This window comes from Argopecten irradians, chromosome 4, assembly GCF_041381155.1.
Source record: "Argopecten irradians isolate NY chromosome 4, Ai_NY, whole genome shotgun sequence".
NCBI lineage: Eukaryota > Metazoa > Mollusca > Bivalvia > Pectinida > Pectinidae > Argopecten > Argopecten irradians.
In genome coordinates this window covers 39,006,366-39,030,411 of record NC_091137.1, presented here as the reverse complement: position 1 = coordinate 39,030,411, position 24,046 = coordinate 39,006,366, and the positions used below count along the sequence as shown (strand labels likewise).

Genomic DNA, 24,046 nt, shown 5'->3' with positions numbered 1-24,046 from the left:
GAACCCCGAGAAAAACCACCGACCGGGGGTCAGTACCTGGCGACTGCCCCACATGGGACTCGAACTCGCGACCTAGAGGTGGAGGGTTTGTGGTCATATGTTGGGACATCTTAACCACTCGGCCACCGCATTGATTGATCTACATGCTTCGTTCTTTAAATATTTCACCTACATCAAAGAGTCATTATAAAATTGAAGTAAGTATGTGATTGGTTTTTGTTTATTTATTTATTTATTTATTTATTTTTTTTAAATATTTTTTTTAATATATTCCCTTCTCAGAATAATGAAATCGCCAGAACATGACGACTCTACAGTATATAATGTAAAGCTCTTTGTCCTGACAAGGGTCAGTAATTTATCTGTATCATCAATGTGTCTGTCTAGATAAGCCCAGGTATGTGATTCTCCATTTGATACAATCAGTTTGGTGTGAACAGTTGTTTAGTAAGTCAAGGGAAATAAGGTCGATCGGAATTACATGAATGAAATGATACGCAATAATGAAAAAAGGTCAATTTAAAATATCATCATGCTTAACATGTTTTCGGGTCAGACAAAGAGAGCTAAAAATACTAAGGTAACGTGATCTGCTGATCCATAAAATTTCTGGAAAACTGATGAAGAAATTCTGATATGAGACACATACGAATAAAAGAGATATGATATAATATTACAGGGTTAGATTGTAAAACAAATCAGGGATATTATTCTATATTTAGAAGATTTACCGACAATAGAATCGGAGTGGTCATATAAATCATTCGCCGCCAGAAATAAAACATGAAATATACACTATGTAAATATGAGAAAATATATGCATATGAGAAAATTGATATAAATATTAGCCAATATCTTATCTGTTTATGAGAAAATGTCTTTTACGTCGCCAGCACATTTCACATATTCGTAAAAACAACGAGCTAAATCGGGAAAGTTAGCAAAAAGAACAGATATACAAAATTAATGTTGCTATCGACTTGGAAACCTACAATCAGTGCGTCCTTGCCTTGTTTAAATTCACAGACAAATGAAAAGGACAACCGGTACAGACGGAAAACTACAGTATCAGGAAGGTTAGTATTGATCCACACAAACTCTATGTCTCTGTCCTGGTGTGGTGGATTTCAACAGGTCGAATCTCGTATCACTCGTTATTATTCTATCAGGAGGGTACTTTGTATTCTCAGACAACATAGTTCGTGATATCATTAAGGACATACTGTATACGTACTAATTTTAGCGTAATCAAAGTTTAGCAAAAAGCGATCTTGAATAGGTTAGTGCAATGGTGAATTCGTGTAATCTTCGTCATAGCTGTATAAACGATAAAAAGGAAATGAATTTAGCGTAACATGTCTCACGCAAAAAAAAAAAAAAATAAATGAAAATAAAAAAGGTAACATAAGATATCGCATCAATATGTACATTTACAATAATGCTAACGAATACTTGTAGATCAGACTTATAGCTGTATTTATCATTGATTCACTATGACATCTAAGCTTTTTATATTATTACGTTAACGTCATTGGTTGTTGCCGAAATCAATATGTATAAGTGAAGACAAGTTCGTTAAATATCAATTTATTATAAAAACATTGTCTGTAGAAACATACTAAGCACCTTTTCATCACTATACACAAGCCACACTCTTTCTTCGTTGACAGTCTACATTGCTTTTGTCTTACAGTTGCAGCCATTACTTTAGAATTGACTGGAATACATGTTTATATGATATGGAGATATAACACAAAAATATTAGTGTACTATGTCCATAACCTAACAAAATCTATTGAAATCAATTCTTGTAATTCAATCTACCATAGTTAATCTCTTAAAAAATACAGTTTTTGAGGAATTCATTTTTCTATGGGATCATTACACCCTTATGTCATCCAATCAGATGCGACGTTACAAACGACAACGTCATTTGTTTCCTTTATGGATTAATAAAGTGGACTTATAAGCCAATGATAATGCTCGATACAAGCAAAATTGAAACATTCACAAATCAACGTATAAATAATCTCCTTCGTCGGATTTCTTTATAAAACTGTAACAACAATTAACATTACGATATTGATCCTTCAAAGGCGAGACAATACAATTCCTAACACATCTCCTTCCGACCGTCTCACAAATGTATTACGATGCTTGAGGGATATAGCCTGATAGACTGGAAAACAAACATCACTGTTAGTCATTATTCATACAAATGCATTTATTTTATAAAAAATCAGACGAGAGCATTACAGCAAAAATAGTCATTAAATGCAATGCTCAATAACACAAACCATGTTATTACGACAAAAGTACATTATTTTGATAGACTACAATAAAACAAACCATACCAATGTTATAAAACTATGGTCAGCTTGTGTCTTACCTCAGCAAATGCAGTTTGTGACAATTTTAAATGATATAAATTGTATTCATTGCTAAACGTATTCTATGACGTCTTTTTAAATGTTATTATGCAATCTCAAAACTAAAATAACAAAATAAATATATGCGTTAAATATATTTTTTTACTAATGCCAATTTCTTAAGTGTGGCTCAGCTGAAAACTTTCACTGTTGTTATCATTCTAAATGAAGGTCAAGCTTTCACTGTTGGTATCGTTCTAAGTGAAGGTCAAACTGTCAATGTTGGTATCGTTCTAAATGAAGGTCGAACTGTCACTGTTGGTATCGTTCTACGTGAAATACAAACTGTCACTGTGTGTATTTTTTTAAGTGAAGGTTAAACTGTCACTGTTGGTATCATTCTAAGTGAAGGTTAAACTGTCACTGTTGGTATCGTTCTAATTGAAGGTCAAACTGTAAATGTTATTATCGTTCTAAGTGAAATGTCAAACTGTAACGGTTCGTTCTTTAGTGAAGGTCAAACTGTCACTGTTGTATCTAAGTGAAGGTAAACTGTATGTTGGTATCGTTCTAATATGATGTAAGGTGAAGGTCAAACTGTCACTGTTGTTCGTTCTAAGTGAAGGTCAACTGTCACTGTGGTATGTTCTAAGTGAAGGTCAACGTGTACTGTCAACTGTCCTGGTATCGTTCTGTGAAGGTCAAACTGTCACTGTTGGTATCGTTCTATGAAGGTCAAACTGTCACTGTTGGTATTGTTCTAAGTGAAGGTCAAACTGTCATGTGTATCGTTCTAATGAAGGTCAAACTGTCACTGTTGGTATCGTTCTAAGTGAAGGTCAAACTGTCACTGTTGGTATCGTTCTAAGTGAAGGTCAAACTGTCACTGTTGGTATCGTTCTAAGTGAAGGTCAAACTGTCACTGTTGGTATCGTTCTAAGTGAAGGTCAAACTGTCACTGTTGGTATCGTTCTAAGTGAAGGTCAAAATGTCACTGTTGGTATCGTTCTAAGTGAAGGTCAAACTGTCATGTTGGTATCGTTCTAAGTGAAGGTCAAACTGTCACTGTTCGTTCTTAGTGAAGGTCAAACTGTCACTGTTGGTATCGTTCTAAGTGAAGGTCAAACTGTCACTGTTGGTATCGTTCTAAGTGAAGGTCAAACTGTCACTGTTGGTATTGTTCTAAGTGAAGGTCGAATTGTCACTGTAGGTATCGTTCTTAGTGAAGGTCAAACGGTTGAGATAAAAGTTACTTTAAATAGTGTTACGCTAGGTTTTAATTAAAATTATTTGAAATTTATGAATAAAACATAGACATGCTGTGGTGGTCAACAAATATCATTTGCCTTTAGATACATATATTTTAAGCAAAAGAGTTCTTTTAAAGAGTTCATTTGATTTTTTTCATCAAAATTATTGCCAGCTAAAGAAAATCATTGAGGAAAATATCGCGTGCAAATAAGTTATCTACATGTTTATAACACGTAGTTTGTCTACACAAACGCGTACAACAATTAGTACAAATTCGATCATATTTGTAGAAACATTCCATTTATTTAAATGCCACTATTGTAATGAATTTCATCTAATCGTTGAAGACTTAAGATGAACATAATCAGATGATTTAGGGAGCGCATGAAATTTAAAGACTTTCGATGTCGCCTTAGACAAATATGTATGTATATAAATATATGAAATCACACAAAGCTATGCATTGATGACAGTCTATTTAGTAGATATTACATATCTTTGAATATTGTTAAATCTAACAAAACTTAAGAAGTTCCACTTTCCCAGTGCATTACCATTTACGGTGGTATTAATCTACAGTAATATTAATTGCTGATATCGGCTTATACAATTGGTTTTATTACGAAAAAAGGTAAAGTTAGTTTTCAGATAGCTTGGTTATGTTGTACCATGGACGTGAGTGAAATTTAAGTGATGTCGATGAAATGTAAATACCTTCGATGTCTTTCAAGACAAATATGTATATAAATATAAGACATTTATACAAATATTTCTATGGGTGACAGATATTTCATATCATTATACACGTTCGACTGAATAATTCGGAACATACAAAATGGTCTGTGTCCAAAACACGTCACATAGATATTTGTATGAATTACAATTAAATAGATATTACATATCATTATTTTGCAATAACATATTAGTGAGTTATCTGCCATTGCGGGTAGGTCTACATTGTTTAGGTATACATGTGCTTACGAGTGTATAACGTCATAGTTTTCAGAGAAAACGAAGTGCGTTTCTCTCACAAAATAATGACGTCACAATGGACACATATCAGCAAAAAGGATAACTCTGAAATATGAAAAAACTGAATACATGTCCGAAAAATGGCATGTGTTATGTAAGCGTTATTAAGTTTCACTTGATGAATAAGAAAAGCAAGCTTATGAAACCCTAGAATGACAAAGTATGAGTATTTCACATAATTAATTGTCTATCAGTATCATGAAAAATATAAACAAGAAACAAATCAAGAAGTGATTGTATCACTTTTCGTTAAAACTAGATAATTTAAACAGCGAGTTTTTCCAATAGAAGCATATCACAGTAGTTTCTTGTGTGAAATAATTCACATAGCGTCCCTCCATTAAGTTATAAACTGGTCCCTTTACCACTTATAGTTGAACTTTGTGTGTAGTTAACCATTGTCGTCGTCATAGTTACGGGGGATTCCGATGGCACCCGGAGGTTGTTGGCGTCTCTGACTGCAAAAAAGAAAAAGTATCAAAATGTTAATGATACTACATCGCCGACAAATGCTATTTTTTATCGATCAAAAACAAAAGCAAACGGATCTCTGTTTTTCTTCAGTAATAAACCTTCTTACTTTACACTTTAACCATCATTGAAAAGCTTGAGCTTTTTATTCAATTTACTTTATTATGAAATATAATAATATTAATACTAAGCTTGTTTATATAAATATGTAAAGGTAGTTTTCAAATACCGTGATTATGTCGTACCATCGAAGTGAGTGGAATTTAAAGGATGTCAGTGTCGGCTAATGCCTTATCAAACTGTTTAACTAAGTACCATATAATGTGATCTACCAGCTGACGGATGCCGTAAAAGAAAAAAAAGAATCAACAATAAGACTCTGCTTATTTCAGGATTAACTTCGTTTTATGTTATGGTAATATCATTAACGAGAATTTTCATTGGATTAAAAATTTACTTTATTTGTAACGCCACTTCTGATTGGCTGAGATGACGGCGTAGTGATTTAATAGACAAAAGAGTCCTAAAATAAATTTTGAATATTGATGAGATCATCTTCAGGAAATTGAATTATAAGGATTAATTTGAATAGATTTTTTTATGTAATGGAGATATAACACAAAACTCTGAGTGTACTCTCATTATAAACCGTTTCGCGGTTTATTTTGAGTACACTCAGATTTTTGTGTTAAATCTACATAAAATAAAAAATCTATTTAAGTTAATCCTTAAATAACACAAAAATCTCAATGTACTGTAGATAAACCACGAAGCGATTGAAAGTTGAGAGTACATCCATACTTTTACGTTATATCTCCATAACATGAAAATATATTCGAATTAATCCTTAAATTTCAGTCTAAAAATACACTATAGATCATCTATTCAAAATACCACATTAATTGGGAGACTGTTTTTTCCTATGAAATCATTACGCTGTTTGTCAGCCAATCAGAAAAGATGTTACAAACGGCAACGTCTTTTGCTTCCTTAATTGGTTAATAAATTAAAATAAATTAGCCAATAAAAACTGCTCATTACAACCAAGATTGAATTATCGCCCCTTCAAGTGAATGATAGTGAACTAACGGTGCCCATACTCATAATAACGTAATGTGGGACCCGTTTACCCTAACTTCATTAATCCAATTGCCGCACTATCCAGTCACTTAAATTGTTTTCAAAACCGATGTTGTAATTTACTGTAAAGTATTTTCCCAATTACAAACAGCTTCGTTATCCAGCCATATTTGCCAGATAATGAAGACACTAATAAAATGAGTGTATAAAATAGAATTTGATGCCACGTTCAAAATTCCTTTAGTTTCAATGTATATCCAACATAAAAGATGTTCCGTTACGTATATGACAAAGACATTCATTCACTCTGATTTGTGAAGCCATATTAATGGGATTGCATTATCCCAACTATAAATGGAAACCTACTTTTGATGTCAAATACCAATCTGAACCCTCACCTGATGTGATCGTAAGATGTCTGGCAATTCCGTTGGTAAATACATATTGATTATCTACAAGTCTCAGACAACTTATATGTATTCCCTTATAATAATAGGCCGACATTGAGCCCATCCATAAGAAGGCATTCTCTGTTTACTAAAACCTAATAGGGTTTCCTTAGAAATGGAATCGTAAATAGCATTTACCATCAAATGTTCCAGCTGTGTACAACTAAATTATAGAATACAATTTAATGGTATATAAACACACTACATAGGTCCTATTAATGACTTTATCAAAGTATGTAGAATATAAAATATTTAATCATAGACACTATTATATACCTGTTACTACAATAAATTACTAGACGCAATACATTATGTATATACTTAATATTGACCCATCTACTACAGTTTTAGTTAAATTTGTATACTTAAATATTGAATTAATATACAGTAAAAGGTATACTAATCAATATCCCTGAATACAACAAAGGTGTTAAGTGACATCATAGCTATATGGTAAATGGGAATAAAATTTCCTTTTTACTTTTTCGAGACACCCAAAAGCCAGAATTATCGTGTCAGTGTAATGTGACCAGGAAAGGATGCGTCTGTTCTGTGTCTCTTAAGGCATGCTTCACTGAGATAACACTATAAAAAGGACAAAAGTTCCACAACAGCACGAACTTACTGATGTCTCCCAAAACACGCACATACTTCATTCCCGCAACACATCGCACACGGTGGAAACAAGCCTTAAATGACCTGTTGTTAACAGGATGTTTCTCTAAGCAAACTACCAACCCACCAGAAATATGGTCACTGAACAGATACACTATAATCTTCTATCCATTGTTATTGTTTTACATGCCTACAAAACTTCTTCTGGAAATTCCTAATTGATTGTGTACCATTCCCTGGTGACAGTGCTGTATATATTACAGAGCCATCTCTGGGAGCAATAGTTTTGTGTTGGTGACACTAAATCAATCACACTAAATCAATCCAGCAGATGGAGTTTTTATATACAGGTTTATGTAGTCATAATGTAGTTTTAACTATCGGCACTGCAATGATGGGAAATCAAAATAAAATTTTAAAGAATTAAAAAATTACATATGCTATCAGACATCGAAAAGATAGGAACTTTATCATATTTAACTTGTACAGGGACGGAAAATTGTATTTTGATATTATTCTCATTGATTTCCTGATAAAATTGTTGAAAAACCGTATCAAAATCGGCGGCTTTGGAACCGGCCGATTCCTAAACATTTATGGTTTTAATTCCTCAGATCAAACAGAAACTGTGTTATAATATAGGGGTTTAAAAAATTAGAAATAAAAAGTCATTTAATGTTGCGCTGTATTAAAGCAATCTATAAAATAAACATAAATACATGTATTAATATTTCATTATATATACCATCTAAACTATTGATGGACTTGTCGGAGCAATAGTGTGGTGATTAATGTAATATGGTATATGCATATACTATTGTTTTAGTTCTTTATATGAAAATATAGATTCATGTTGAATTTACCTTTTTTTCAGTTGGCATTCATAAGGGCTATGAATGCCAACTGAAAGACGTTCAATGTTTTTATTTGTATTTGGTTTCAATTTTATGATTAAATCCCAAAGGATTTTGCATTTTTAATTAATCAATCTTTCGTTATCGTCAAGGACTGAACAGCCATTTCAACAGCCAATTTCCGTGATCGCTGGCGTCAAGATAAGCGGCTGTAGTTCAAAAACTATATTTATGCAAACTGCACTTGGTAAGGTTACATAATGGGACTGCAGTGAAAATGTTAATATATGATAATACCTATAATCCTACTATAAATACTTGCCATCAAATATGACTAAGTATTGGGCCAGTTGTTCAAAAGGTTATTAGACTAATCATAGTTTAACATTTTTTTAAAATCAAAACTTATTTATGGTGGAGCAAAATTACTTTTATAAAATAATAATTATTTTTCTTCCTTTTCATTCTAAATTCGACTTTCTGATTGGTCAACTAATTTTCTTGATACAACTATGAAGACAAAATCCGAGAATGTCGCAAAAACGTTATCGTGACGTCACAATTGACGTTGCGTAATGATTAGAAAAAAAAGAGTTGAAAAAACAACTTCATAGTTTACGTAGTACTGATTGTAGGGAATATACAATTATAGGTGTTGTAGCAAATTTACTAATTAAGTAATTTAGCTTATCACGTTTTGTACAATCTGACCCTGGTGACATATTATGTCCTTTTGACCTTTAAAGTGTAACACTCTCAAGACCAAAATAGACACATAGAAGTTATGTACACCGTAAGCTATGTAATATGTGATATTAACACTCTGAGTTACAAGGTTATAACAAAAAAATCAACCACAGGCAGCGCTCTACATTATTTAAACTTAACCGTCTCATGTAGCGCCATAATCTTAATAATTATGAAACACTAAAATACGTCCTTTCTGTCGGATGAAGGATGGCATGATACAATATATATCGTGGTCTGCTCCATCGTGCAGTTATTCATGGTTATGCCATAGGTTTGTTTTAAGTCATGAGTTTTCAGCATCCTCGATATTCAAGGGGTTACTATCACTGTCATTATATCCACTCATGGACTCCTTCATAGTATAACTGGAGTCAGGAGAAATGAATTACCCTATAACAGGACAACAGAGATTTGCTTTGAAGATTATAGAGCTTTTAAAACCAAACTTAAAGTTGTATGATCTATCACTTTCGCTCTTTTTGTCGTAATGAAAACTGTTTAAGTGTTATACATATTTTTCGCCGTCTGTCTGAGTTTAAAACTTTCTAATTTTACCACATTTTATAAAGGTACAGCACTGGAAGTATTTTTAATTATAAATGTAAAAAATCTTTTTAACGTGTACACGTGGAAAATAGGCTCGAAAGATGCCGAATCATTCCGAACTCTTCCGAACGTCGTCGCGACAATCTCGAAGTAACACGAGAGTTGTAAAACCAAGAGAAAATGTCAACAATTTTTTCATAAACAAAACATGTGGTCGACCTCAGCAAACTGGATTTACAAAGAAATTAATTCTCGCTCATTACAATATTTGATACACACAATATTGAATTACGTCAATGCGTGTGTTGGATGTTTCAAATACTCGCTCTGTGGACATACATATACATGTACCAGCATGATTTGCTCATTTTAGCCAGAAGGAAAACGTAAACAAACACATGTGCGCTTACGCTAGTTACCTTGATCACCACGTGCAGGACGTGTGGACGTCAGTCACGTGATACGATTCGGAATTCCGACAAAACCTGAAGGTACTGAACATGGCGGTGATTGAAGGCGTTTTATTCAAAACCAGGAATATATGATCCCTAGATTTCGGCTCTCTTACAGGCTGACATATGGTTTTGGGGAGCTCAATCATTAAGTTACATGTCCATGTTCAAATATCAAATATTAAAGCGACATATCGTTACAATGAAAATTACCAGAAATACAACTTTAAAAGCCATATAGTGTACCGTTATTCGATTCTTTTGATGCATATCAAAGGACCAAACTACCTGTGTCATCTGTTGTCTAACATAGATCTCATCTGTTGTCACAAATAGATCCTTCAGTTTTACTATGGTATATATGAGTGGATATCGCGAGAGTGATAGTAACCCTTGGAGTATCGAGGATGGGTTTTCGGAGAAAACGTAGAAATTTCCTCATGCATCCCAATGGTGTAAAAATCAATAATACCCTTGAGAGCAGTTAATTCTGTCATACACAATAATGTAATGACTGGACATGAGCAAACTTACCGGATAAATTGGACATTTTCAGACTTACTGTGATCATCAATGTTTGAACATGACTACAAACTTACCAAGATCGTCGATGTGATCGGGCATGATCAGTTAGACTTACCGAGATCGTCGATGTGATCGGACATGATCAGTTAGACTAACCGAGATCGTCAATGTGATCAGACATGGTAAGGTAGACTTACCAAGATCGTCGATGTGATCGGGCATGATCAGTTAGACTTACCGAGATCGTCGATGTGATCGGGCATGATCAGTTAGACTTACCGAGATCGTCGATGTGATCAGACATGATCAGTTAGACTTACCGAGATCGTCGATGTGATCGGACATGATCAGTTAGACTTACCGAGATCGTTGATGTGATCGGGCATGATCAGTTAGACTTACCGAGATCGTCGATGTGATCAGACATGATCAGTTAGACTTACAGAGATCGTCGATGTGATCAGACATAGTCAGTTAGACTTACCGAGATCGTCGATGTGATCAGACATGATCATAGACTTGCCGAGATCGTCGATGTGATCAGACATAGTCAGTTAGACTTACCGAGATCGTCGATGTGATCGGACATGATCAGTTAGACTAACCGAGATCGTCAATGTGATCAGACATGGTAAGGTAGACTTACCAAGATCGTCGATGTGATCGGGCATGATCAGTTAGACTTACCGAGATCGTCGATGTGATCGGGCTTGATCAGTTAGACTTACCGAGATCGTCGATGTGATCAGATATGATCAGTTAGACTTACCGAGATCGTCGATGTGATCGAACATGATCAGTTAGACTTACCGAGATCGTTGATGTGATCGGGCATGATCAGTTAGACTTACCGAGATCGTCGATGTGATCAGACATGATCAGTTAGACTTACAGAGATCGTCGATGTGATCAGACATAGTCAGTTAGACTTACCGAGATCGTCGATGTGATCAGACATGATCAGTTAGACTTACCGAGATCGTCGATGTGATCAGACATAGTCAGTTAGACTTACCGAGATCGTCGATGTGATCGGGCATGATCAGTTAGACTTACCGAGATCGTCGATGTGATCAGACATGATCAGTTAGACTTACCGAGATCGTCGATGTGATCAGACATGATCAGTTAGACTTACCGAGATCGTCGATGTGATCAGACATGATCAGTGAAATCATCACCAGGAGAACACTGACAGTGAACATCACACTTGATACGATCATTACGGTGCGGGCGATGAACTTCTGTCTTTTTGTCTTAGCCTCGACATGGATATGTAAATTAGCGGAGTGTTGTCGATGTAACAAAATATCACTGAAGAGAGATTGTGCCACTACTGGGTCAATGTAATAAACATCTTGATGGTAGTTGTCATAGGAACCATCTGTGATGATCTCGATATCGTCTTCTGTCATAGACACACCTTGCCAGTGTATGTGGTCACATTGGGGATTCGAAGGGTCCTGATCCACAAGCATAACACTTTGGGCTGACCAAGCTTGTTCGGATAGGCATTCCATTTCAGAAGTTTCCGACCATTCTTCATTTCCTTCGAGGATAAGTCCTGTGTCCTGTCTCGATAGTTCTGAAGATTCGTCAGTGTATTTTTCTGACACGGTTGCTTGGCTACACGTGCATTGACACTCGCCCTGGCACTCTCCTTCCGACAGGAGTTGTTCACTTGTTTGGCTCATCCTTGTTTCGTTTGTTCAACTTAAGTTCATGGTAGCCAAAGGTGAATCCAATCGAATAATTGCTTTCCTCGTGGAAAAAAACAAGTAGTCAGTTAATATGATTATTGTGTACTTCAACTCAATTTTGCAACTGGTTTTCTCACTTAATGCGGGTTTTGGGTAAACCTTTTCCCAGATTTACTGCAAGAAATTATCGATTTCTTTAAATTTCGTATAATGGTTGGGTATAACTATAAAGTTCAGCCTGTATAGGCTTCTTTATGTATATCGATCTACAATAGATAACTTCCCAACAGCTGGAAAATTGTTCCGCACCTGCAACAGCTCTCATTAACTTTTAACAGGGCATATTATCCTCCAATAATTGGTTTCAGTGTAAAGCCGTTTCCCTTAATTGTGCTTAAAGATTACCAATATGGCACATGCAGTTGTGAGACAACTAGCGCTGATGACAACTTAGTAATTTGCAGTACAATCACATTTCAATTAGATCGTTATGCATTAGTTACTATGGTTTTGTGCTTAAAGGCCGAACAATTTCTTTGCTGTGTAGCGTATAATGGAATGTCTTCGTGGCAAGTCCTTGGGGGATGCGTTCATAAACATTGTAAGCTATCTATAAATAAATTTCTCCGACAATGGATATTGTGTCTTTTATCTTCATAACGAAAATAGCATCTGTATTGTATAGTAGTAATAACCGGCAGAGAGTTAAAGATAGCTCGCCGATTGCCGCTGTGGATTCTATATCCACCGATTATTTGATGAAAAAGAGCCCGTTATATCACATAAGAGCTGAAACATCAGTGGGCGAGGCGTCGAGCGTTCTGGTATCAGAGCATTCATCTCGTCTATCCGGAAATATCTGAAAAATAATAAAACCATTATTGATTTGAATATTAACCAAAATCAATATATCTCTGGAGGAAATTGTTCTATTCACAATACAACACATAATCGAGGTGTGCTTATGTTTGTATTTATGCTAGCAATACCTACCGAACCACAATTATGTGGTGATACAAATAACGATTGAATAGATTGCACTGTCTGATATAGTTGACGTGCTGTTGAACGTTATTTCAAATTGACACAATCTACGCCCATCATTGCATACCACAAAATAATGTATCTAATTTATCAGACAACACTGTAAAACACAAAATGCAGTGGCTGCCTCCGCTGTAAGTTTTGCAACACAGACTGACTTTGAAATCGTTATGCAATAAAATATCTTATATTTGTGTTTATGGATTTTATGAAACATGTCTCAAGTTTCAATTTTGGCTTGACAAACCTTTAAGACTCGTTTTATAAAAAGCTTATGTGACCTAAATACTCATTTACGACCCTATATCTAACAGAATTTTATGAAATATATACATGATTAGAGATGGTTTACATAGACGCTTAAACTGATTACTCGGGTGTAAGCCATCATCGAACAATGGGAGCATAAGAACTCCAGTGGTAGGATGCCGCTTTATACATATGTGACAGGACCAGCCTTGTTCAGATAAAAATGTCGACTGCCGTTGACAGTTTCCTTAGGGGGGAAGGAGGTTCGTTACCGAAGATTTCTATGCCGTGACAACTAGACAACTCTGGAACATAACAACAGCCTGGTATTTACATCTATGTCTTGTGTTGTCGCCCTGAGAAATAAACGGATCCAATAAAAGCTGTCTATAATAATTGACACCAGAATTGGCACTTATCATGTTAGAACTGCGTTTGTCACATTTAGCTTATAACGTACCAATTCAGTGTTAACACAGACAGGCTTTCACATTTTTTCTTTTCTTTTTCAGCTTATCATATAAATCTTTTATAATGTCTGTCATATCATATCACTGACACGATGTGTTAGAATTTTAAAGGGATAACATTAATGCATTTAAGAACCTCGTTTAAAATGGTCTGGTTTGATTTGGTTGATAAGGTTTAACGTTTTATACACAGACAGACACCTCCTGTGTGTAATGTGTGAAAGGCTGCCCGGTATGCTCGTGTTGAGGTGTTATTTAATAGTGGAATTCTTTTTCGTTTTATAGTGCTATCTCACTGAAGCACGTTGCCAACAACACAGAACAAGTACAAGTCGACTATTTAAAACGATATTATGTAATTAATTTCCAAAATTGTCATTCACATTTGTATTCAATGCATGTTTGTGTTTGTGATTTATGTGTTCCTAAAAGGATCTATCATTGAGTTTACGCGTTACTAGTGATACAAACGGATTCAATAATAATCGATAGATCGAGAAGTATGAAAAAATATGTTATGTTTTAAGTTTCGACTCTGTCTGAATTGTGTGCAATTGCTGCTCCAGGCATCATTACCAGATCCGCATTTTAGATAACATTTAAGGTAAGAATTCATTGTGTATGTTTGTATTTATAAAGAACTAGTAATCTTGGCATATAACAGAGATCGGCTCCTGATGTATCTGAAAACAATCGTAACTTCGAAAATATAGCGCTGCTATTTACAAATACCAACTAAAACAGATATTTTGCTTTGTTTACCTTAGCTCACGATCATGTATTTTTGAGATAAATAAACAGAAATAAATTATGCAGTAAGAGAAAACAATTAGAAGAAACCTATCATGTCAACAACGAGATAACGTGCATTAGAATATATTAAATATGGATGATGGCTCTGGTGGCCTCTAGCGGCAGTGATGCATGGATAATGGCAGTGTTATCACCATCCCATAGGACGAGTCCTGTACTACTTTAGCTTATTACGGAGTTATTGTTATTTGAAATCAATTTCATTGTGTTGACACATGCTTAGTGTCGTACAGTTGTGATACCAATATACGCATATTAAACCTACGTCAATACCATTGACATCATCTTTCATATTTGTTGACTTCGATAATCAACAACACTTGCAGTAAAACTGAATTGAATAATGGGGTACATATAAATTCACAAATGTTTAGATGCTTTAGGAGCAGAGGTTTGAGCATATTGGTGTTATTGTAGTATATGGGAAGATTTTAATGCATAATTTTGTTTGACAACTAAGGTCATTCAGGGCCAAACTACAAGCCATTCATTTGTTTTTTGAAGATTCAAATACAAATGCATTATTAGTATATCTAAAAGATCAGGATAAGACCTACATAACTTTAATCCGAGGAGTAACGGTTGTGTGAATAACATGACACCTTCTATTATTATTGAACATCTGTATAAAGTGTTTGGTAAAGGAGCGAACTTACACAGACCATATTTCTTCCTGTGAATTTCACGTGGACCGGGGCAAAATAGTGAGTTTCATCCAGCCAATGTTCATTACACAGGCAATAGTTTTTCCCGTAAATTTCACATGAATTTCACGTGAATTACTATTGAATTTCATGTAAAAAATCACATGATGTTATACAATGTATTATAATTGTAATATGTATACAATCATGTAGGAGCACAATTCAGATGATACCAAAGTAAGCATTATAGGGGCATTGGTGGTGTAATATAAAACCTCATGGTTATAGTTTATCAACATACACTTGCATATGACAGGGATATTGTTTAGTTGTATATAAAGATATAATTGAATTTCTATATATTGATATCACCAATCATTACAAACAAAATTTGCTCTGATCCTACCAGTGACAAATCCAATCGTCTGACGTAGAGTGAGTCAGCCACCAGCACATCTTACACTGCCACTTCATGTAATAGCTGTCTGGATATTGACATAGAAACAGCTAGTATTGAACAATTCCAATCACTTCCAATACTGAATTGAAAATCTGTCTAGCCTATAGATTTTTTTTTGGAACTTTTAAATGCGAACATTCACAAATCATTCTTATTTTATCCTATAAACAGCATGTTGTTGAATGAATTTGTCTGTGGTGTGATTTTCCAATTATATCGCCAATTTAAAAAAAAAATCAGTTAAGAATGTACTCTTCTTTGCAGCGCATATGGAGATACGCCAACGACCCTTTTCAAATCGAGCATGGAATATGTTTCAAAGGAACAATTCGGTGAGGCTATTTCTGTTACTTCATGACGAGGCAAACTATGATATAAAACTATTTGTCTACATTCCTCGTGAAAAATGTAAAAAAAGGGAGCGAGCGAGTTGAAACATATCACACACTGTGACCACCATGGACATTAATGACCATTTAAGCATTGAACTGCATTCAGCGGCAAATTTAATGAAGCGCGCTAGCGCTTCATGTTGAATTTACCGTTAACGTTGTCCAGATGGCATTTGCATTCATTCAAATAAACTTGAATTGTCCCTTAATAAGTGAAGAATATATAAAGAGGGAGAAAATGCAAACTCGACTTAACTTAAAACTAAAACTAGACCCCATAAAACCATTTTACAATAGGTAAAGCAAATGTATAATAAACCCTCTCATTGATTGTATGCAAATGACGTCATTTTTGTTGATCCGATGTCATACAATGGTATAGAACAGGTGTTGTTTCTTCAATCACCAATGGAGTATGATAGATACAACACGTCTCAGATACTGTGGGCAATCGATAATGTATTCAATTGTTTGATCTATCTCATATTGAGATCAAACGATCACTGAAGCAATTTCATCTGACTCCTATACAAACATGTTTTAGAAACATCAATAATATTGAAAATATTGACACATATTACAACATGTATTTATAATTTTATAATTACATTGTATGGTGTATACGACACGTGTGTGGTGACATCAATATCACATCGATCTTCTATCAATAATTTGTGAACTTCCTGTTCACGTACATAATACTGTTTGCTAATAAAGGTAAATATATGAATCACTATTAAAATTATATTTTCACAATTCGTAGGTCTAAGACACGACATTGATGTTGAAAAACGATTTTTTTGATAGCTGAAGTAACTGAAAGTTAAAATTGAATGAACCGGATATTGCCAAGACATTTCATTGGCTGGATAAGGCAAAATTATACAGTTATTCGTTATTCCGAACAACGGCAAAGAAGATTGTTACTCGATGAATATCAGTTATATTTCCTCGAATAAGATGGAAATCAAATATCAAAGTTTCCAATTCATGAGATGAAATATTAATGGCATTCATCAAGAAAAAAGAAATATATAATTATTACATTTCTTTCTCTCTTCCATTTACTGAAGACCATTACTGCTAGTTCAGCCAAAGGTTATTCTGCCATTATTATTTACAGAGTTATCTGCCCTGATTACGTCGTTAGCATTACGACATATTTCTACACAAAAATATGACGTCGTTTTCGCGCACAATCTAATGAGGTAACAATCCAATCTCTCCCAGGGTTCATTGCGGCCCCACCATTCACCTCTGTCAACGTCTCACTAACTGGCCGTCTGTTGACCTCGGGTCACAGAATATTACGTCATGACGATTGTTTAATATAATGCGCCCCCTTTATAAATGACGTCACAGTAATTGTTTTTGAAACGGCGGACGTCGCATGCAAATCATGACTATTTACTTACAAGTAAATCTAGTGTATTCGCAAAAGAATCCATTATTGTTTGGTTTGATATTGAATGATCAAATTAAATTATTTCAGAACTGACAGTCGTTTACAGGAAAATGATACACAAGGAAACTTACAATATGTATTTAAGAATTTAGTATGCATCCGAAACACGATTTTCGAGAATCTTGAAATTTCGCCGGGCCATTTACAGAGGTGAAATTGTGGAGACCGCAATGCACCCTGGGAGAGATTTGTAACAATCACGATGATATTTTCCCGTAATGAACTCTGGGAGAGATTGGATATTTTCACTGTCAATGGTGCATTCCGATTGGTCAAAAGCGAGTCAAATTATCCAAAAATGAATAACTGTCCAACTTAAGTAGAATTATTACCATACAATTTTTCCCTTAGCGATTGGTCACTTTTAGTAAATAAAACTATAATAAATAAATTCGTCGTAAAGTGTTTGGTTTTTAACGAACATTTTCTACGGAGTCAGCGACATGCTTATTAAGATTTATAACGACGTATTGTTTGAATAAAGGTATCTATCGATTTTATCGAATTTATAACGTTGGATTTCTTTCTTATCAAAAAAATCATATCCTGCCATAATAGCATTGTAACCTTATGAGTAAACAATTTGCATCAACCATTAACTTTACAGCTCAATCCTGGTCCTATTGAGAATAAAGTATTCAGTGGTATTATAACAGATATTGTGTATATGCATAAAATGCACATTTCCAATGTGTTTTATGTATTTATTGTTGATAAATTCTCCTAAAATAACCAACCAAGAGGACATTGCCATTCACAATCGTTACCATTTCGTCACCCGATAATCATTGAATCCTGATTTCATTTTCGTGCAGAGAATATTAAATTATACTACTAACATCAAAGCACAATCTATTATTATTGTTTTAATTCTATCATATTCGCTACAGATTGTATCTTTAACTGCTGATATCAAATCATAATCTAATATTATTGTTTTAAGTCTCACTACAGATTATATTTTTTTTTTAAATCTCCACTACTGTTAATAGGCTACTGTATAAATAACTATTATACAATTATCCATTGCCTTGACCTAAATAGTCCATTATTACAGAGCCATATTTACGATCATACTGAGCTTCGTGTCGTTTATGATGGAGCTGCCTACAAGGCACCATCCCAGAAATAAATTTTATTGCCGATTTTAAATTGAAATTCAAGACGAAATTATAAAATAGTTAAACATTTAATACGTTCATATTATGTTTGATGAGGAGATGTTTTTTTCCGTTTTAACAGAATTGACAAGAATTAAACTTCATAACAGAAATATGCTGCAGTACCTAATTATATAATGTTGAGATAATTAAGAGAATAATTACGCTTGTTATAGGCACAAAAACTACTGTGTTGCTTTTCTCAGATCGTTTAGCGGTTTCCACGACTTTAGTAATCGGCAATTTGTAAATGAGATGTTTGGTTGTTTTTGTTTGTTTTACTGTTGATTAGTTCACAGGCGTCAAAAATTAATTGTGTTTCTTAAAAGGCAAAACAACTTCTTTTGTATGCAGAGGTTTCAATAATGCACTTAAAATAGAAAAAAAAAAAGAATAAAAAGAAGAATGATATGTAAATGTAAAAACTTTAGCGCTTTTGGCCAATTTTGATTGCGCTAATTCATTTTCGGAAAATATGGTTTTTCAATTGTGTTAAAATAAGAGGTTTACATTTTCATTTAAAAGGAAGAAATACATATATATATATATATATTTGTTAGATACAGTCATTGACATAAAACAATAGTTTGAAGATTAAATTCACCATCAACGATTCAAAATAGGACATGTCATGTTGTTTTAGGCCCAGTTTTGGTAGGACCAACCACTCTGTATTTTTTGAATCTCGACGCTATTCAGAACGGGATGTACTATATTACTACTCACTAGGAAGGTACCTTGTGCCAAGGAACGATAACTATGTAATACGTAAGGGCGCTGCGGTAATCAACAGGTTTATAAACCTAAGTGTTACACTAAATATACCATTAGGCTAAAATAATTGCATAACAAAAATAACAAGTTTTCATTAATTAATAAAATAGTCAAATAATGGTGCGGTGCACTCTTACTACTGACTATCATTATAAACTTGATAAAAAAATAGGAATCCAAACTGGGATTATGCACTGAACATGAGCTACATGATCATTGATTATTGATGCAATATATCTTTATATCCCAGAAGTGTTTTCATGACTCAAAATGACTCACCGTGGTGGACGCAACTACTCATTGTGTACAATTTCGTTAAAATTCATAGATTACAATCGAGAAGAATCGAAGCTTCGTGCTATATAATCAAAATGCGTAAAATCAAACAATTATTGTGAAACTCAAATAGCGCGAAGTCATGAAACGTAATGATTTTTAGTATCCTTGATATGAAAATCAGGAATGTACTCACTATTCTAATATCAGTGTCACGTCATTTATTGTGTAAACTGCAAGCATTTTGAAATAACAAATTGACCAAGTTAAAAAAAATTGTTAACGTGAAAAGGTTTTGTTCATTGACAACAGACCAATCAAGAATAAAGACAAAAGGTCATTCTGTCGGACAAAATTGGCACAAAATCGGGTTCTTGATATTGATTTTAGGAGCACACGTGCAGTAAGGCATACCTCTGTGTTTTATTATGAATGATGCTCGTATGTCGTGGAGGAGGTGTCCTAACGTTGGTCATTTTTATGTACTTTTCATTAATGAAACATCTTAAGACCAGCTGGTATAGCCCCTTATTATCAACCGACGGGTGCAAAAGATACAAAAGTAATTAAAATTCAGACCTAGGGTGTCTTGAGAATGTTAACTTCCCAAATTAACCCCACGACAATGTTGACAAGAGCATGTTTTGTGTGAGCTGGTAAACCTAAATCAGAGAAAAGCGATTAAACTTATGATGTCAAGTTCTTTTTATAACTCCATTTTATTTTTGTTCCCAACATCTTTGTTTGCATTGCCAATTTGTTAATGAAATTCGTGGATCAAATACTACATTATGAAAGATAAACCGGTAAGTGAGGGCGCATATGGTCACGAGCAAACCTGTATAATTACGTTGTTGATTGATATACATTTCGATTTACAATATTATGCTCTTACTTGGATATATCAGTGTATATCATAACCGGCATTGCTGGGCAGTTTTTTGTTCAAGTTTAATGCATAATTTGGTATAACCTGCAGAAAAAAAAAGTTTTTTTTACTGATATATCATCAACAGGACACGCTGACAATATTTTGGTCAAAAATGGCGTTTATACATCAGTGAACAACAAAAATAGCAATCATTTCTTAAGTGGCAAAATTTAAACGGAAGACTGTTTTATGATCGTAGGGCATGACCTTGACTGGCCATCAGACCCTAAGTTGGAAGTTTCTTTGTGGAATTTTAATATTAGATTATTTTTCTCTAACTTCAAACTTCTTGAATCAGACATGGCACAGAGAGAAACATTATCAAGCTAAATGTTAGTGAAGGTTTTAATATTCTACAGACTAGTGGTCAGACTAGGCATGACATTGAAACGTTTTGGTTCCATTAATCTAAATCACTAGCTTCACTGACGAGCCCTAGAGGAATGCGCCAGCTGTATGTTGAACGTTTACAGGTGTTTTGTATAGTGCATGCATTCTGAGATAAGTATATGCCAGATGACAAGCTATTTGAAACGGATGTAAACTGTTCTGGAGAAGTGAACCGAACGTTTTGTGTTTCAAAGTTACACAAAGACGACTTAAACATTACAGAAGCCTGTGAGTCATACCCTATCAGGAGTATACATAAACAATCTGTAGTTATCTACAGATATTATCGTATATCTGAGTGAAGGTTTTAATCCGCTATTACATGCAGTATACAAGTCTAACATTTCCCATAATCATTTTCGTATATAACACACAGACAGCTAGATTGAGTATATATATATGCTGAAAAAACCCCAGAATGAAACTCATATAAGAAATCTGCAACATAACATTAATTGTTCAGGATTATATAATATCAGATAAATCTAAAGCTGTTCGAAGTACACTCAATATGTTGGAAAGAAAGTTAAAGAGATGATTCTATAAACCAATATTTTTATTGTATCTTTTATATGTTATTGCATATATATATTTCAAACTAATAACCTTTTGGACGATGCAAGTCAAAATGGTTGCATAGAAATAATAATTAAGTATAAACTAAAGGGAGCAATTAACTAATCCGAGAAACGAACGTCAATACTAATATCAATTTCCGAATTCCCATTACAAGGACAGGAGGAATCTCTGTATACTGTATACCATGAAATTATCGTTGTTTAACGTTAGACATTTTTTTCGTGGTTTACGTGGTTGATATATTATCATGAATATAAAAAACAACCAATCATGTGTTATAATCATTATTATTCCTATGACAGCAGCTGACCACGAATGTTTCCATCCATGAAATGATTTGAAAGCTCTAAACCACAAAAGAAAGTACCCATGAATAATGCAATTTTGCTCGTACCGAGCATTTTCATTGGTTTAAATTTTTACTTTATCAGCCAATAAAGGAAAAAATGGCGTCGCCGTTTGCGACGTTGCTTCTGATTGGCTGAGATGACGGCGTAATGATTTCATAGACAAAAGAGTCCCAAAATGAATTTGAGTATTGAAGAATTTATCTTTTAAGGATTAATTTGAATATGGAGATATAACACCAAAATCTGAGTGAACTCTTATCATAAACCGCTTCATGGTTTATTTAGAGTACACTCAGATTTTTGTGTTATATATCCATAACATAAAAAAATATATTCAAGTTAATCCTTAAATTTTTCTTGATATACAGTATAAGGTAGGACTCAAAATAAAGCTGGCGATTGTAGTAGCTGGAGGCTTTCATCTTCCCTATCTCTTAGACCAGTTTTATGTGTCTACACTGTACCATATGGGATGTCTCTAATTGCTGGACCACTTACATGATATTTAAGATACTGCTGTAATTACACTGGGTGTGTTATCGGAGAGTAACGAGAATTTGTTTTATCACATATAATATATTACCAGACAGAGTCATATAAGGACAAGGAACGAGAAAATATCGAGGCAAATTGTAAAAAGATAGTTGTCTCTTTTTCACGAGAACAAAACGGGTTTTTTTTTTTAAATTTTTAAACGCTTCGATGGGTAGTTGATATCAATATGTATAAAATCTGAGCCAATCTCTAAATGTATATTTTGATAAAAGAGATATAAATCCTTTTAAATCTTAAAATGTTGAGATGAGATGAGAAATACTGTTTTGTCTATCGTTACAAAGCATGATTATGGTGGCAATTTATATCTTATCATTTGGCTAATTATGTATGCAGGTCAACAGCTAAAAAAAACATTTGATAATTAAAAGAATAATGCAATGAATTATTTTTATTCATAATTCCATTATATAATTCCGATAATGAATATAGTAAAAATAACCAGTTCTTCAAAAAAGAAATTATAATGGTATCTGCCATGTTATAATGTAAATATAAGAAAAAAGATGTCAACATTTTCATTCACAAGTCCAAACAGCTATACTTACCAACTAGGTTTCTGAAGTTTCCGTTTGCTTCAATGATATTATACATCCAAACTAACAAAAGTTCTCTTCTTATGACACTACATTTTAAATGCAGATGTTTTACAGTTAAAAGCAGACGACTGCGAGGACAGAATAACGAAGCCCGCGAACTCCTCCACAACTACTACGTTTTACTACAACATGCCACCGTTGTGTGTAGCTGTATATTGACACACCGACTGAAGGACAGGTAATGATCGGCTTCACCAGCCGACAAAGCAACTATAACGATCTAGGCATCCTCAGCGCGTCATCACAGAGCAAGCTACAACGGTCCTAATGGGTCTGTGTCCTTCTGGCAAAAAGCTTTAAAGTAAAACAAAAATAACAAGTCGGCCTGTGGGCCTGGTGATCAGTATGTGCGGTGTCGTCGCTGTAAGGGGAGGACTAGGTGAAAGTGTGGCTTGTTACATCGATACTTGGACGGTCTCAATCTGGGATAATGCAGTGTGTTAATGACATTTTTTAACAGGCAGTTTCTAGGTTACTCCGATCGTTAAAGAAGATGTGTTTCATTATTGAATCCCAGTCAGGAACATTGTTACCGATATTTCGCCTGATAGCTGTTTTGGTTTAATCTACCTCCTTGATTGATTGACAGGATTATGTGTTGGCATTAACGACGATGCTTTATAGAACATTGTACCATAACCTATCAGCTGCTGACATTGATGGTGATTATACATGGTACTATACTTCCATATCAATTTTCTCCGAGAGAGAATTTCCATTTCAGTGTAGAAGGTTTTTTTTTATAATTCCACATATTAAAATTTACTTTCCTCCGTGAGCCATTGATTTTTCTTAAGTTAT

At 34.2% G+C, this 24,046-nt stretch overlaps 1 protein-coding gene across 1 annotated transcript; it reads right to left on the bottom strand.

Annotated features, from left to right (window-relative positions):
- Nucleotides 1-3,774: 3,774 nt before the first annotated feature.
- On the bottom strand, nucleotides 3,775-23,325 carry LOC138321595 (uncharacterized). The gene is made up of 3 exons (XM_069265367.1): nucleotides 23,195-23,325; nucleotides 11,533-12,953; nucleotides 3,775-5,110 (listed from the first exon to the last, which is right to left on the bottom strand). Exons 2-3 carry the CDS (start codon nucleotides 12,086-12,088, stop codon nucleotides 4,998-5,000), a joined length of 669 nt encoding a protein of 222 aa, XP_069121468.1. The 5' UTR covers nucleotides 12,089-12,953; nucleotides 23,195-23,325; the 3' UTR covers nucleotides 3,775-4,997.
- Nucleotides 23,326-24,046: the final 721 nt, after the last annotated feature.